This window comes from Leptonotus elevatus, chromosome 7 (assembly GCF_054856555.1).
Source record: "Leptonotus elevatus isolate MCC_2025b chromosome 7, RoL_Lele_1.0, whole genome shotgun sequence".
In the NCBI taxonomy this organism is placed as follows: domain Eukaryota; kingdom Metazoa; phylum Chordata; class Actinopteri; order Syngnathiformes; family Syngnathidae; genus Leptonotus; species Leptonotus elevatus.
Window position 1 is genome coordinate 26,812,509 of NC_141245.1, and position 17,046 is coordinate 26,829,554.

Here is a 17,046-nt window from a genome sequence, read left to right on the forward strand (position 1 = left end):
GAGGCTAAAGCGCGACAGTATTTTCACGTTGGTCATCACAGTACAAAAAACAACAAGTTTGCTTCTCCGAACAGCCAAACATTTACAAACGAGATTTGAGGTGAATGACTTTTAATAAGACAAACATGAAATGTTTCTTCAACAAAATACTTTTTCAACATTTGTAGTCAAATTGACTTGCGGTCATGAAATGTAAAGATCGATTTTTGGAATGTTCTTCTCTGCAACTTGCACCAAGTTAAGACGAAAAGGAGGAGGAGGAGAGATCAACTATAAATAACGTTTAAAAAGAAGTCGACGCTGATTGGTCGCATGACAAGGAAGGCACATGAGTGACATCATCAGGCATGTCGCGACGCGGTCTTGCAGGTTGACGGCAACGGGACGCAAACGGGACCCGTTGACTTGAAGCTGCGCTCGTTTGCATATCCCCGTCCGAAGGCTGGCCTGGGGGCGGGGCTTGGTCTTGGGAGGCGGAGCTCAGGCCTCGCTGGCGCTGCTGTTGCGGCTCAGCTCTCGGATGCCCTGAAGGATTCTCTTCATGTGGCCCACCTTGCTGACGCCCAGGTCCTGTGCACGCACGCGCACACACATACACGTCGCTCACCTCCACGTGCACGCGTGCGCGCGCGCGCTGACGCCAGGCGGCACGCCGCTCGTCACTTGACACCTACCTTCAGGTCTCGCCTCTCCAGGTGCAGCAGTTCGCTCCCTTGCACGTCGTGCCGGCCAAAGATGTCCTTGTACTCGGACAGACACAGGAAGTCCAGCCAGGCCCCCACCTCCTCCGTGCCCCAGCGCTCAACTGGCGGCACAAAAGAGGACGTGAGGCCAAGCGGGCGCCACGCGGCCCGCCCGCCCAAGGCAGAAAGGCTTACCCGGCAGAGTGAGAGAAGAAGCGCACGCCTCTTTGACTTTGTTGTTTTTGTCCTTTTTGAACTTGGGGACCAGCCGGAACTTGGCGGCGCGACCAAGCTTGGCCGAGTCGGCGGCCAGCAGACCCTGGACACAAAGGCGCCGGCCGGTTGAGTGCCGCGCCGGACGGCCGAGTGCCGGGCCGGACGGCGGCGCCACTCGACTTTTGTTACCTGTTGGTCATGCGGCTCCGGGGCCTGCTTGATGTCCGCCAGGCCGCACAGGCGTTGACGCACGGCAGTCAGCGCCACGTTCAACTGCTCCTGTTGGGCCGCATCCAACGCCTGCCGCACACGCACACGCCTGCGCTTTGAGTCGCGGCGGGATGGCACTTGTGCTCAGGTGCGCGTTTGCGTTACCAACCATGGACATGTTTCCTGCCAGGAGCAGCTCCGTCTCGCTGAGCAACGCTTTCACGTCCTTCACCATGGCCACCACCGCGTCGCAGCTGGCCGCCTACACGCACACACGCCGGAGATTGTTGAAACGCTGTCAAGAGGAAGTCGAGTGCGACGCGTACGACGGATCCCGACCCAAGGACGGATTCTTCTTTTGACTTTTTGGGCAGCTGAACATGCGTACGGGAAAAGGTTGAAATGATTCCCCCAAACAGCCTTTGTAGTGCCCCGCCCCCTCCGGATGTGCACCGGAGCCCTAAGGTCACCGGTAGGGCAACCTTTGACCTTTTGTGGGCCTCCAAAAATGTGGAGGCTCCGAGTGACTCGTCAAGTCATCGCTTTGCAGCCCAAATCCGTTTTTCACGCTGGCCTAACAAACTTGCTGTCTGGATCATTGCAAGTATCGACCAGCACGTCACTTGCGTGCTCTGCCACCTAGTGGACGTCAAGCGGAACAGCACTCACCATACAAACAAAACAAGTCCGTATGATGGCACTTTTCATACGGATTGCGACATTTTCTTAATCGTGTCGGGGGAAAAGCATGACGAATTGGCACCGACTTCAAATGTCAGAACATTCACAACGTCATCTTGAAGACTCGGACAGATGGACGGACGGACAGAGGAGGACTTTTTTTTTCTCCTCATCTTTTTACATGAATTTTTTTGCATCTGTAATTTTCGGATCAAGTTTTACTTTTTAAAATGCTAATTTATGATTTCAAGAGTTGCAATATTTGTACACTGAAATCAATCTGGTTGCTTTCATCTAAGATGGAAATTTGAAACCCCCTTTTTTTTTCTTTTTGTAAATGTGATTCCCGCATGAGTGAAAAGAAACGTTGTGAAGATGGCGGGTGGTTTGTAGTACCCCGATGGCGCCGGACTGCGTGTAGACGCGGTCCATGGACTTGGAGCTGGCGTTGACGGCGTGCGCCAGTTCTTGTTCCAGGCTGCGGTGACTCTGCGCCAGCTGGCAGATGCTGACACACAAAAAGCACCGGCAAGCGCGTGAAGGGACAAACGGGTGCGTGCGAGCGGACAAAACCAAAGGAAGGCGTGGGTCACCTGCCGATGAGGACTCCGGCCGCCTGCGCCAAGTCCCGTACGAGCGCCGCTTCTTCCTCGGAGAGGGTCTCGGGATGGTTTCCGAGCGGCGGGTCCCGGGGAAAGTCGCACTTTTGTTTGTCCTCCCACGACTTGAGCGTGCTCTCGAAGGCCTGCCGCACACAAACGCTCACGGCGCCTCAGACCCCGCCCCCGGCAGACCCCGCCCCCGGCAGACCCCGCCCCCACCCACGGGGACTCACGCGGTCCCTGGTGAGCGTCTGGCTGCGGTTCTTGTGGAGGATCTTGATGTAGCCCGGCGGCTGGATCCAGGCCTCGCCGTCCACCTGCACCGGGACGCCCTCGTCCCCCAGGATGGCGATCTTCACCGTGCGACACTGGAACGGAACGCAACGATACTGACGGCCGCAACATTTCACTTGACGGGCTCAAGGGGAAAAACAAGGACCAACAGAAGGAGACGTGCGCTCTGAAAACGTCCCTAAGAAGGGAAGACACGAGGGCGGGAAGACACGAGGGGGGGGGAAGACACGAGGGGGGGGAGACACGAGGGCGGGGAGGGAGAGAGAAGAAGAAAAAAAAATACAAAACGCATGCAGACTTTACAACCAATGGAGGAAACTGGGATGATGGAACGGGGCTTGGGGTCTCGTTGCCATGGAGACAACCTTGATGATGATCACTGAGAACAACATGGAGGGAGGGAGGAGCTAAAGGGGCCCAGCGTCCAGTCGTAAGAGGCCACATAAGCAACATTGTGGGAGCAGGCCGAGGAACATTTTCTTGTCTTTTCGTGGGAGCAGCGAGTCGCACGAAAAGTGGGCGTGGCCAGCATCTCACCTGCGCGATGCGGTGGTGTTGCAGGTTGATGACCCTGGAGACGGCCATCTGCATGCTGCCAAACACCGCCACCACCTCCAGAATTTTGTCGTCGAAAGACGGCGCCGTGAAGATCTGTGATCGCACGCACGCACGGCGGGTGAGCGGCAGGCGGGCGGGACAAAAAGAGGCGAGACGGCTTTGCCCGCTCACGTCGTCGTCTTTGGTTCCTCCCCAAAAGTTGGTCCCGCCGGCGTAGCTGGGAATGTTCAAGACGGCGATGCCCTGCAGGCTGGGGAGGGGGATGGCTCGCCCGTCGCACTGCAAGACCACGGGAGACCGCGGCCATCGGCCAATCAGCTCGCTCCATCGATGGCTCGCCGCGCGCGCTCGCTCGCCCGCTCGCTCGGGTCTCACCTCCAGCAGAACTCTCTGCTCCAGGTTCTTGTAGGTCCTGTGCAGCAGCTCTTTGGTTCCCAGAACGCCGTACCACATCATGTTCTTGGTGCGACTCCTGCACACGCACGCACGCGTCACATGACACACGACACGCGTGAGCCCGCCTGCACTTCTCACCTGCACTTCTCGGGGTGCTCGTCTCGCTTGTTGTTGAAGTCCAGAGAAATTTTGGCGTCCAGACCGATGCCGAAGTAGTTGTTCATCACACACTTCTCCGTGTAGCGCTCCCTGCGCACGCACGCACACGCACGCACCTTGAGATACAAGCCCCTTCACTCCTAAGTCGAGACATTTGGACAAACATCGCCATCGGCCCTTCCCCCAAAAATGTAACAGCCGATGAGAAACGTCAGGAAAAGATTTGCTGACATTTTGCTGAGTCTTGAAATGGAAGCAAAAACAAGGCAACGTTGAACATTTCACTTCTTTGGAAACGTTTGTACTTGTTGAAGTCAACATTTGGTTTGCAAATGTGAAAAGTTGTTGACATGTCAACAAACTTCACAATTGGACTTTTACTGCAAAGAGGCTCCAAATCGGCCTCCTCGATGACGATGAATCGGTATCGGCCCGAAAAAACCCATCTGGGTCTCTCATGTTTTTCATGACTCATTGCTGGAAAATCGAATCTTCATCTTTCTCGTTTGAAAAGTTGAAGACATCAGCTCCTCGCAGAGGACAAATAATCCATCACTGATGGATTGAAAGGCAAAGAGCACCTTTTCCGGGGTGACTTAGCATTAGCATGGAGCTAGCAAGTTGTCTTACATGTGGTCGGGGTCACACGACGCGAGCGACTCGCCGTTGAGCAGCAGTCGACCGATGACCGAACTGTGAGACAGCGACGACGACACGCCCGCCCGCAGACCTGCACGCACGCACGCACACGCACACACACATAAGAGGCAAGCGGCAAGAGGCAAGCGGCCGGGGCAGGCCGGGGCAGGCCAGAGCATCTCACCAGGATAGAGGATCTTGGTGTTGAGCACGGGCATGTTGTCCGGACTTGCCGCGGGGACAGGAAGTGACACGGAGCTGCCTTTACTCGCCATCCTCTCGCACGGCGTCTTGCCGGCTGCCAGCGCGCACGTGAAAAGAAGCAAACGAGCGTTTGGGCAAAAGCAAACAAGTTGACATGTCGGCAACTTTTGCTTCCCGATAAACGCCACATGAAAGTTGGACTGACTGTTTGGATTCCTTTTCCAAAATTTTGGATTTGAAGTGCAAAATGAAAATTCATTTCAAGAGCGAGTGAGCGAGCGAAATGCGCTCCCGCTTAGAAGCGGGGGACGCGTTCGCCGTCCGCATCAGACGGCCGGCGAACGCGTCCCGCCGGCCTCAAAACATCTGGCTTGCGTGCCAGCGCAGGAAAAATCAAGCCCAAAGACATTTTTGCTCGTGTTCAAGTCCATTTTCAGTTCCAATAGTTTGATTTGATTTCCTTCAATTGTAGTTTTTGTAATTTGGTGACATTTTGTTGCCTGAAAGCAGATTGCAAAAGATGTCAACTCAATGTCGATCCCACATTTTTCCGCTATGTGGCCGGAAGCTCCTTCTTGTCTTTGTTGTCACGCCTGCGGGCCATCTTTGAACCCGGGGCCGACCGCGTCGCTGCCCATATCCGAGCCCCGTCGGAACCAAGGACCGCAAAGTGCAAAAACTCTATCGGACCTCTGCCGGCCGGCCGCCGTTCGCCGCCGCCGTCGTCGTCCTCTTGGTCCTGGGCCAGGCCGCCGTCGGCCGAGAAGATGGACGCCGTCTGCGCGTTCTGCTCGTCCACGGCTGCAAACAAAAACATGATGGCGGATTTTCATTGGGCCTTCCACCTGCGCTCGCCCGCTCGGGCTTTTCCGCTCTTTTCACGTTCCGCTGGCTCATGTTGACCTTTCTTTCATTTTATAGCTCACGTTTGCAGTCAACTCGGGCGCGAGCAATTTGGGGAAGGAACGTCGCCAAAAGGATTCCATCAAACTCAAATGATGAAAATGTTCTTGGCAAAGACGTTTTTAAAGGACGATTGTTGTTTTTCTTGACGAAATGCGCAATCTGCCACGCGACTCCAATTGGGAGGCCACTCCCACTTCAACCGCCGTCCGTCTCGCTACGTCGTCAGGCAACATCGATTGTTACAAAATTGCCACAAATATTTTACAAAGTCAAAGCAAAAGTTTTCTGAACACAAAACACTTCATTTGAAGCCAGGACTCAATAATCAAACCATTGCTTATTTGTCGTCATTCAAGTGTGGGGGCGGAGCAAAACGGGTTTTTTTGGGGGGGGGAATTCAGAGCAAAGGCGCGTGTGAGGAAGGTCAACGCGGCGCTGACCTTTCTCGGCGTGTTCGATGATCTGCCGGATGACTTTCTTCAGACTGTTGGCTCGAAGCATCAGCTGCTCACGAGGCTTAAAGATGGCCGCCGCCGGCGAGTCGGGGGCGGGCGTAGCGTGGAGGAGGGGCAGCACGAAGGCCAGGGGGCTCCCGTCCTCCGCGGGGAGGGGAGAGGCGGGCCGACGGGACGCCTCCGACTCCTGGGTCAGAGTTCGCAGAAGGAGGTCCAGCTTCTCCTTCAGGAGGCCGCACTGCAAACGGCAACAGGAACAAACAGGAACAGGAAGTCGGCTGGGCCCCCCCCCCGCCCGCTCTCGTACCTTCTTGGCCATGACGTCAGACTCCTGCGAAGGTTCCGTGTTCTTCTCGTAGGCCTTCCCCACCCGCGCCGCAAAGTCCTTCACCGTCTCGCACAGGACCCTGCGCGCACGCACGCACGCACGCACGTCAAGCTGGAGGCGCGAGCAGGAAAGAAACAAACAGGAAGCAGGAAGTTGACCTACTTGGCGGAGGAAATGACAACCGAGTGTTGGTCCGACGTCAGAATCTTGGAAAGGTGAACGGCTACCGAGTCCTCGTAAGTCAGGATGCGCTGCACCTGCGCGCACACACAAAGTCACTTTTGCTCAAATGACGCAAGCGGTCGAGGTCAGCGCCCATTTTGTCCTCAAACTTCCTTCTGGGTAGCCATTTTGTCCTTTTGCAAGGTCCATCGATTAGCTGCAAAGTAGCAGCACGTGATCAAAGTCCTCATTTGGCCAATCAGGTGGCAGGGTGGAGTCACGTGACTCGCTGGCCTCCGACGGCGCGGAAGGCGGCCAGCGAGTCACGCGAGGAAATGGAAAAAGTCAGCACACGAGATCTTTTGCGACAATTGTTCTGTCAAGCAGATTTACAATCGACAATATTGGCAAATGATCCTGATGCTGTTTTGGGAGAAGATTTTTGGGGGAGGACGGACAGACGTGCGCCTTTCCGTGACTCTTCCGAGCTCAGCCGGACTGGAAGAGTCACGGAACGTTGGCGCTCATCTGCTCCCGAAGCGCCCATTTGGATCGGTCTGCTGCTCAGACAAGCCCTTCTCTGATTGGCTGACAACTTTGCTTTGAAGTTGTCAGCGCCGCATGGGAACGAACGGCCACAAGCGAGGCGACGTTTCGGCGAAACGTGAAATGTGAAATAAAAGATGGCGGCCGTCTTGTCACACGGCGATGCGTCACCTCCGAGTCGTCGGCGCAGTCCTCGGCCGCGGAGGAGGCGGAGTGTTGCCGCGCAAACTTGCTCTCGTACACCATCACGCTCCACCTGCAAGCGCAACAAGTCAGAAGCGCTCCTCGCTCCGCCAGCGCCAGCGCAGCGCCAGCGCGCCGCCGCAATCACCTGTCCAGCATCTTGGTGCTGGCCCGCTCCAGTTTCTCCAGGATTTGAGGTAGTTGGGTGTCGTCGTCGCAGGCCGACCCCCAGCCCAGGACCCGGGCCAGGTCGTTGCCGGTTCCCAGAGGCAGAACCCCCAGCTGGCACTATGACGGCAGCGTGAGGATGACGGCCACGGGCGGGACGCGGCGGGGGGGCGGGACGCGGCGGGGGGGCGGGGCTCACCTGTTTGTGCAGCGTCAGCGCGTCGATCTCGGACAGGACCCAACCCACGCTGCCGTCTCCTCCGCACACCAGGATCCGGAAGGTGTCGAACTTGTGGAAGAGACGCAGCCTGTCCCGACAGAGCGAGACGTTAGCCGGACGCTCGCCGCCGCTCGCCGCCGACTTTGCCGTCCGTCTCACCCCAAGTGAGGTCCTCCGTTCATCAGATCGAAAACCTGCGCCGGGTTGAGCAGCTGCTTGAAGCGCCGCAGGAACTTGACGCCCTGGTTGTCGCCGCTCTTGGAGTTGACGAAGACCAGGAGAGGACTCGTGCAGGACGGAGGACACGACGCCTTCCAGAAACCTGCCGTCAGCCAATCGGGAGCAAGCGGGAAAAGTTCAAGGGCGTTTGCACTCCAGCCATTCCTCGCCGTTCATTCCTTTCCAATTTGCAGATGAAGCCAAACGCGCTTTTCGTTCCCCATCAAACGATGGAGGGCGTCCTTGCGCCTTTTGTCCACTAGGTGGTGCTCCGACGACATTCAAGCGAAAACGCAACTTTCCTGACACGTGACCGGCTTGTGGCGAGACGACGTCGGCGCTGCGAGGCTCCCGAGCGAGATTTTGCTTTGACTGCCAAAATCTTCTGCTTGTCACGTCAGCACCGACCACAAGCGTCTCCAAGTTCTGGCTGACGTTGGACGGGCGCTCGACTTGAAAATGTTCCCATCGAAGTGGGAACGCGTCAACGTTTGGTTGGGACTTTGCTGGCTTGGACCACAACTTGCGTAGGCGGGCGCTTACGTTTCAGCTCGCAAATGCAATCGCTTGTTTCAGAGCGTTTGGCGGCTCTGAGAAAAAAAGGAAGCCCGGCTAGCGTAGCGCTAGCGCTAGCGCTAGCTGGGCCAGGCTAGCACAGCACAATGAGGATGGATTTCAAAATACAAAAAACATCCTGGCAATGGCGACATGTTGAGAAGGTGAAAGTGCGCCGCCTTGACCAAATCAGCAAATTGTTTTCATTTGTTGGCCCATCGTAACAACGGGTCGTACGGCACGGCGCCACATGGCGGCGCCTCTTTGTCGCGTCGTGCCGACGGGTCACTCTAATGTTGGACGCGCGATAGCAACCAGCACAACTTTGTTTTGTTCTTTCAATCAAGCAAGCACATTTGCACATTCGGTGGCGAGCGAACGTCCGCGGCTGCGCTCGGCCCAAACTCATCGCGCGCTACATTGCCAAGAAAAGTAGAAGAAGAAAGCGCTTGCGGCGGAACCGAACCCGATGTTGCAAGTGTCCTCACCGTCCGAGTCGATGCTGTTGAGCGCGGTGGGCGGGATGACGGACACTTTGCACTGGCCCAGCGGACACTTGACGGACAGATGCTCCCGGCAGCCCGAGTGCACCTGAGCAGCGGCCGCCGGCGTTAATACGGGCTGGGCGGGCGCGCGTCTGGGCCGGCGACCTTCTTACCATGGCCTTGCACCAGAGACATCGCCAGTCCTGCAGCCGCAGGACGCTGCCGCAGGTCTTGTCGCAGGCGCCGCACTTGGCCGACACGGGCAGGTTCCCCTCCAGCCACTGATGCGGCATCCACACCTGCCGGACGCAACGCAGCCGACGTCACGGCTCCGCCCTCCGTCACGGCCCCGCCCTCCGTCACGGCGCGGCGCCGCTCGCCGCCACTCACCCCGTCCTCGTCCTCGATGATGTCCTTCCCGATGGACGCCAGCGTTGTCCACTTGCAGTTGTTGGTGGCTCGCACCGCGCAACGCTTGTGAGCCTTGAACTTGCACACTGCACGCACGCACGCACGCACGCACGCACGCACGCGCAACAAGACAACATTGACTTGCGTTAGGGTTTTCCCGTTCAGGTGTGTAAACCTTTGGGACGCGGACACGCTTGACTTCTTTGGGGCCAAAAACTGAAGCCGAATTTGAATCACCGGGTTTGCTTCGGCTCCAATTGGACCGACTTTGCGTCTGCCCAACGACAAAATGAAGCACGTGCGCAACCTCAACTTGCGGAAAGCAACAAGAACGTGAGAAAGATCTCTTGGCGGCAATCCAAGATGGCGGCCCGCCTGGTCCCGGAAGAGCCCAGCGGCCGACACCAAAAAGCCTCCAACGGCAACTTCCGCTTCACATCCATTTGGAGACCAAAAAGAAGACAATTGTGTCCGCGTCCCGAGACTTGGGGACGTTTTGGGCTCCCCAATAGAAGAAGTCGTGGAGTGTGTGTGCGTGCGTGCGTGCGTGCGTGCGTGTTCATACCTTCGCAGGAGAGTCCGTGCGAGGTCACTCCTGAAAGAGCTTCTCTGCACACGTTGCAGTATGTCGGCCGTGCGTGCGAGCACGCGTACCAGTTGTGCATCCCGCTGAAGTGCTCCGTGCTGTACTGGCTGGACTGCAACACACACACACGTCACGTCGCGGCACGTCACGGCGCGACACGACACGTCACGGCGCCGACGTGTCACGTGTCGTGACGACACGTTACGACACGTCGCGTCACGTCACAACGCGTCGCGTCACGTCTTGTGTTTTGCTGACCTCGTAGTTTTGTCGGTTCTGGACGCTCCGCAAAGCCGAGATCCATTCCTCCATCTCCTTGCGGTTGTCTGCGCACAGGATCAGTCGCCGGCACGGGGTGATCACCTGCACGCACGCACGCACGCACATGACATGAACGTGGAGACTCGCAACCGGCAACCGGCACCGGGCCGAGCGTTTGCAAGAAAAGAAAAGAAAGAAGAAAAAACACGGCTGATAAAGAAACGCTCAGTAAAAGAAAACAAGCGTCTCCCTCCCGACCCGCCGCCGGCGTTTGTGCTCCTCCGGTCCGTGACGTGACTCACGCCCACTTTCTTCTGATCGGCGCTCATTTTCTTGTCAGACCATCGGAGGAGGAAAGCAAGCAAGCAAAATCAAGCGGCACTTCAATCCAATTGGACCGCATGTTCAACTTTACAATTACAATTGCCGGCAATCATTCGCACCCGTCTGTCGTACTTGTGGCGATGATCGTACGTACGCCGGTTTGTGCCCCCGCTGGCCGCAGACCGCCACTGCACTTTTGGAAGCTGGAGGTCGACGTCTCGTCAACTGATCAATTGGCTCGATGACCTTCTGAGGTCAACGGACCAAATGTGAAAGTTGAAGTTCTGCGGGCCTGCTTTCAAGCCACCCAAACACACGGACAAGATCTGCCGGTTCTGACCCGATAAGCAGCAAAGTTTCCCGCCGTTTGTCAGCAAAACGGGCATCCGTCATTGTTGTGATGAAGAAGAATTTTGTCTGTGGTCGTAAGTTCGCCGAGCTGAAATGTGTGTTGACGTCGTTGCCAACTTTCTGCTTTGAACTTTTGACCCTCACAAATGCGCTTTGGATCCGTTTGGATCCGTTTGCATTGTGGAGCGGACGGGTTCTGTCTTTCGCTTGGATCTTGTGGACTTCCCATGGAAGGTCCGATAAATCTGCTACAAGCGTCTCTTGGGGCCTTTGGCTCCCGACTGCCGGCTCCGCACATCAAACCAGCAAAAAGAGCAAAAAGCGGGTCCCGGGCACCGACCGCGGTCTGACGAGACTCACCGTGAAGCTGTTGTTGACGTTCTTGGTGCTGGATTCGGCCACGCTGGCGTCGGTCAAGTCCACTTCGTCAAAGATGATGGACTGCGGGGCCCAGGACAAGGTGACAAAGCAGCACATGGCGGACGGACGGACGGACGGACGGACGTCTTGCGCTCACCTTGGCGTTCTGCGCGTAGTAAAGCGTTCGTCCCCTCAGTTTGAAGTATCTTCTCTTCCAGCGCTGGAAAGAACTGGTCTGCTTCATCAGGTCTCCTTCCTTCAACACCGTCTGACGTGGGCGGCAAAGCAGCTCGCAAGTTGACACGCAAGCTGACACGCAAGCTGAGCGGCCGGCGTGCACGCAAACTCGCCGTTTCGCAGGCCGCGATGCCTCCGCCTTCTATTTTTAGCTGCCGTTGCTTTGCTTATCGTGCATTTGCCAGCTAACGGCCAATCACAAGCGTTTTGCTTCCCGCAACAAAAGTCGCATTCATTACATTCCGATTCAAACCCGAGCCAAGAAGCAGCATGACACAACATGACCTTGACCGCTTGTGTTTCTTCGATTCTTTTGGTCGACCGAGCTCGCGGTTACGTGACGTCGGCGTTCCATTTCATCGACGCCCGCCACCTTGATGGTTAACGATCGCTTGTCGGCCATGTTTGCTATGATGTGAAAAGAATGCAAGAGTGTCAAATGTGTTTTGCCACGCGATTCCTGTCCTGCTCGCTCGCTCGGCCCTTTGGAGCGTGAACGGCGCCGGCGTTTGTTCTCTTCTGACCAAATCATCGATTGTCGTCACTCACTTCATCGACTGCTTCCATTTTTTTTCTCTTTCGGTGAACGATGCGCGGCACGAACATGTTCAATATCCAAAAAGTTGCAACTGAATTTGGCCAAAGAATATTCAACCAAAAGCGGCAACATTTGTGTATGCTTTCATATTTTCACATTCGTTGATGGTTAGGATTGCGATCAGTGATGGTGAAAATCTGCGATTAACGAACACCGATTGAATTCCATTTGGGGGTCATCGCCCCAAAATTCGTCATATTAGTGACCCGGGCGCATGTCGGCGAGGGTCCAATTTCATTTCCATTTGCTCCTCATGTACACGTCACGGCTTTTTGTCATCTTGTTGATTTGGACACGAGGCCCCAAAACGGAGATTTGTTCGAGCAAGTGCGATTTGCAGCAGTTTTCCATTCCAACTTTTGCCGTCTCGGAAGCAAATGTTCAACACGTTGCCAGCAAAGCAGAACGAGAGTCCAAATGAGTTTCTTGAGCAACTCGGGCTGCTGACTGAGTTAGCAGCGATGCAAACGGCGAGCAGCTCCCGTCGACTCGTCGGCCGGCGTCCAACCTCCCGCCCGCCTTCGGCTCACGTCGGACGGCCGAAGCACAGCACGAAAGGCCGAGGCTGTGCTTCGGGCCTCCGCCTGGCAACCCGCACGTGGCTCCGCCCCTTTTACCCGCGGCCACTAGCACAACAGGACCGCAAAAAAGGAATGGAGTGGCTGCACTTGCGTCCGCCCGCCTGCCGGCTGCCGGCTGCCCTGCCGGCTGGCCTGCCGGCTGGCCGCGAACTCGCTCGCTCGGGTCGGAGTTGAAGCGTCGTCGCAAGTTTGCACGCAAAAATGACGAACACGTCGGAAGGCAAAAGATTTCAATTGACCACAAATGCGATGCTGGCAACATTTGCTCTTCGCAGCCACGCAACTGAGCGAGCACGATTTTGTTGGTTCTGCAACAAGTGCTACTTGCATACTTGCGAGGGGAAGATGCAAATGGCGACGCATTTGCCGTGAGCAGCGCTCGCTCACTCGCACCCAATCGGATGAGTTGCAGGGCAACGTCGTTGCAAATGAGCACAAGGAGCCGTTTTGGGACGGACGGACGGACGGACGGACGGACGGGCTTCGTCGTCTGGCGTCGCCCCCTACCTTGCTGCGGATCTGACCGGAAGTGGACACTTTCCGGATCAGCTTTTGCGGGGTGCCCGGTTCCTGCTCCGGATCGCTGTCCGACGACTCATCCGGGCAGCGAACGCCCAAAAAGTCCGCCGCTCCCTCCGCCGCCATCCTGGACCTCCCCCCGGTCTGCGTCGTCTCCCCCGTACGGACCGACGGACCGACGGACGGAGGGTTCCTGCCTTGCCTTGCCTTGCCTGCCTGCCTGCAGACCACCCGCGCCGGCAGAGCAATAGGGGAGCGCCCCCCGGCGGCCGAGAACGGGGACACACACTACACACACAGGGCGTTATTTTTTTTTGGAGGGGGGGGGGGCATTGTCGGACGATTTGCAACAGACCCGGGCACAGTCCGGTCCGTGGTCCACATCCGTCGCCCTCCACATTCACCAAGTCAAATACGCTGGGTTTTTATTTTGAAAGTTGTGCTTTTATTGTCTAAACAGTGCAAAGGCGTGACGCAAGCCAGCGAGAGCCTCGACTTATGTCAACAACAATTTTTTTGAAAAGCAGAGATGACGACAAGCCGCGTGGAAATATTCTTCTTCACGACACAGAACCGACAATAGCAAGAGACTTCCTGCATATTTGGAAGTCCTGACTCGCAAGCGCTAATATGGTTGGTGCACAAAATTCGGTCTTTTAAAAGTAAAAACGGAATTTAGAAATGTGTTTACTTTGTCTGCATTTTCTAATGATAACAACTTGTCGTAAATGCAAAGACAAAGTTGCGGTTCGCATGCTGGCAAACTTGAGCAAAATGGATCGGTCAGCCCCGCCTGCTGCCGACCCACTTTGGCGACCAGTCCACCGCTGACCGAACCCGGCAACAGCCAGATGAAAATGTCGTCTCGCTACGAGATGAATTCAGCCCCCGCCGCAAGGTCGCCGCTTGACTGGCGGCCCCGGGATCGACTCCAGCTCGCCAACCCGCCTCAAATGAGGACAAAGGCTCCTTTTTCAGACGTGTATTTGCGACGGCGACGCCGGCGCGTGACCCGCGGCCGCCTCAACCGTCGGGCGGCCGTCGTCCAGCAGCCGGCAGCCCAAGTTGCAGGCGAAGGCGCGCAGCACGTGCGGGACGGCGGCGGCCACGCCCACGCGGCGCCGCAGCTCGGCGCTCAGCGAGGTCACGCCCTTGCCCTCCAGGCCGCACGGGACGATGTGGCGGAACCACGCCAGGTCCGTGTCGCAGTTGAGGGCCAGGCCGTGCGACGTCACGTGGCGGGAGCAGCGGATGCCTAAAAGGCCAAAGGGCAAGTCAACGCGGCGCCGTCGGCATCCCGCCACGGGCAAACGTACCGATGGCGCAGATCTTGTTGTCTCCGACCCAAACGCCGGTGTGAGGGGACGCGGACGCCTCCACGCCCAGGCTGCCGCACGCCAAAATGGCCGTCTGCTCCAGCTGGGACACGTACCAGCGAACGCTCTGCACAAGCACAAGACGACAACCGTGACTGCCGATGATCAAACGTTGGTGCGGCGGCGGGCGGACGGCGGGCGGACGCACCTTCTTGAAGGCGGCCAGGTGCAGGACCGGGTAGCAGATGAGCTGCCCGGGGCCGTGGAAGGTGATGAGACCTCCTCGGTCGGCGTTGTGGACCTGCGCCCCCAGCAGACGCAGGCGCTCCAGCTCGGCGGGGGGGCGGCCCCTGTGCCGGATGCCGGTGGTGTAGACGGGCGGGTGCTGGCACAGCAGCAGCGCGTGGAGCTCGCCGCCGCCCGCCTGGCAGCGCTTGACGTACGCCTGTTGGACGCGCAACGCTTCCTGGTAGGGCAGCAGGCCCAAACGGACCACCTCCACCAGCGGACGCATGGCCTGCCAAAGGAAACGAAAGGTCAGCGCCGCCGCAGCCCGCCCGCCCCGCAGGGCTTTCATCTGCCGGTAATCGATGGCGTGGCCAAGATTGACCCACGTCGGCTGCTGAGGATTCGCTCACTGCTCGCATTTGCGCCATCACATGCGTTAGAAAATGTGAAAAATGCTTTCCAGACTTTGCAAAACAAATGGAGTCAAGCCACAGAAATCGGAGAATAGCAAAGCACGATTCTTCGATGATCACGAGGGTTCATTTTAGGGATCGGTATCGATTTGACCGTTCTCAAAAGAGTTCCGTTCCGTTGGATTTGGATTTTTTCCAATTCGATTCACTTTCATTGATATTGATTACGGAACATCAATTTTTCTTTATCAACTCCACAAACTGAAATTCCAAATCAAATGTTGCGGATAAATGATTTTGTTTATTAATCAAAGTAACACGTGTTGTCATCACTGAAGTGTTACACAAACGTTGACGTCAGACAGGATGAGATGGAAATATTTTCATCATTCTAATGCAATCGTTGTAAATATAAAAGGAAAAACATGAATTGTCTTCAAGTGCAAAAAGTCCGGTCTTTCATAAATGCAAGACAAATACTCTTAAATTCACGTGAACGGTACATTTCAAGATAACCGTAAGGTAAAACAAACAAAAACACTGCCTTTAAAATTCAGATATTAAAAAAATCAATGCTTTTATCGATGGCTCAAAAAAGAAAACTCCATTCAATATCCATGATTGTAGTTTTAAAACCCAGTCCGAGTTAAATTCACTTTAGATTATAATGACTTGTTCTCTTATTTTCTTCACAACTTCAAAAACATGCACAGTTTTACGGCGAGCAAATATGATTACAAAAACGTTTGCTTAGATTTGAATGAACTGAATTGTGGCTGGTCGATTAACGACATCCTTGCTGATGTGCACTTTCCACTTTGACACTCACATATTTGCCATCATATTATTTTCAGTTAATGCTGGATAAAGTTTTTCAATCAATATGACGACTTTTCTTCAGAATGATTTCAAGTAGGACGAGTTGTTCTCATCATTTGTACAAGCGACAGAGAAGCAACACTGCCCCCTGTTGACACAAAAGCAAGCGCGACGTCTTGTCCGCGTCCCACCTTCAAAATGTGACCAAAATACACTTAAATGACCAAACATATATATAAATATATATTTATTTATTTTTCAAATTCACGCTACTGCATTATACGTGTGAAGTTTAGAATGGAAGCATTTGAATGGAATGGTCCTACCTCCAACTTGTCAAACGAGTCTCATCGGACGACTTTAGGAGGCCGCCATATTCCGCCTCATCTTCTTCCTCTTTCGATGGACTTTATTGAAAAGACGCTTCAAGGCCCACCAGCGTCACCAAGTGGACGGAGGTTGTGTACGCGTTTGTCCTAAACGGTGCATTTATGTCGTCATTTTGCGGATGAAAACCACTTTAAAGAAAGTTTTTTATTGAGTACATTTATATAAAATCAAACACAATGTTGCTGCCATTATGTACGAGATAAAGGCTTTACTTCCATCTTAACACGCGTGAATCTGATTCACGCCTACTAGTCACAAGTCACCGGACGGAAGTCCATGGGAGTAGTTGTTTTTTTGTTTTCTTGTTTTCCTCACTCTCTCGCTCAAACACACGCACACGCACGCGCACACAAAGAGGCGGGGAAGGGAACCCACGCCAACCTGCATCGTAGGCAAGTGACGGTACCACTGCGCCACCTGGTGCCCACCATCGGAGTAGTTCGGGTTATGATTCATATGCAGTGTGTGTGCGTGTGTTCGGTCTTATTTTTTATTTCTGTATTTTTTTAATTCGTTTAACTTCAAATATTCAGAACATATTGGCATTGAACATTATTAAACATGATATAGAAAAGGTAACAGACAAGTTTAGAAAACTCCCAAAACAACACAAAAGAAAGAAAAAGAAAGAGAAAAAAGTTCAATTCCTCTCCTCATTTACACAATTTCACTGCATTTTTTCCTTCATACATTTCAAGGATTAAAAATAAGGACACAATTCTTTATGAAAAACATAAAAGTTTGGTTTAGATTTCAAGAATCTATTTTTATGTGCAAAAAAAT

The 17,046-nt window shown here is 54.9% G+C and overlaps 2 protein-coding genes across 3 annotated transcripts; both read right to left on the reverse strand.

Annotated features, from left to right (window-relative positions):
• Positions 1 to 94: 94 nt before the first annotated feature.
• On the reverse strand, positions 95 to 13,381 carry dgkd (diacylglycerol kinase delta). Of its 2 annotated transcripts, XM_086081335.1 has the most exons (30): positions 13,086 to 13,381; positions 11,320 to 11,430; positions 11,163 to 11,243; positions 10,125 to 10,229; positions 9,846 to 9,978; positions 9,260 to 9,366; positions 9,043 to 9,168; positions 8,873 to 8,975; positions 7,770 to 7,932; positions 7,590 to 7,698; positions 7,371 to 7,510; positions 7,211 to 7,295; positions 6,494 to 6,588; positions 6,311 to 6,410; positions 5,989 to 6,241; positions 5,333 to 5,443; positions 4,623 to 4,736; positions 4,430 to 4,529; positions 3,779 to 3,889; positions 3,620 to 3,716; positions 3,416 to 3,523; positions 3,224 to 3,337; positions 2,626 to 2,760; positions 2,384 to 2,535; positions 2,187 to 2,298; positions 1,279 to 1,371; positions 1,089 to 1,199; positions 879 to 1,002; positions 675 to 805; positions 95 to 570 (listed from the first exon to the last, which is right to left on the reverse strand). In XM_086081335.1, exons 1-30 carry the CDS (start codon positions 13,221 to 13,223, stop codon positions 481 to 483), a joined length of 3,552 nt encoding a protein of 1,183 aa, XP_085937461.1. In that variant the 5' UTR covers positions 13,224 to 13,381; the 3' UTR covers positions 95 to 480. The 2 variants fall into 2 exon arrangements, with proteins under 2 accessions (XP_085937461.1, XP_085937462.1); XM_086081336.1 differs by lacking the exons at positions 11,320 to 11,430; positions 13,086 to 13,381 and having other exon boundaries at positions 9,846 to 9,973; positions 11,163 to 11,184.
• A 144-nt stretch (positions 13,382 to 13,525) lies between these two features.
• lipt2 (lipoyl(octanoyl) transferase 2) lies at positions 13,526 to 16,605 on the reverse strand. Its single transcript, XM_086081340.1, has 5 exons — positions 16,513 to 16,605; positions 16,200 to 16,349; positions 14,622 to 14,930; positions 14,414 to 14,540; positions 13,526 to 14,352 (listed from the first exon to the last, which is right to left on the reverse strand). The coding sequence occupies exons 3-5, from the start codon at positions 14,925 to 14,927 to the stop codon at positions 14,072 to 14,074; spliced, it is 714 nt and encodes a 237-aa protein (XP_085937466.1). The 5' UTR covers positions 14,928 to 14,930; positions 16,200 to 16,349; positions 16,513 to 16,605; the 3' UTR covers positions 13,526 to 14,071.
• Positions 16,606 to 17,046: the final 441 nt, after the last annotated feature.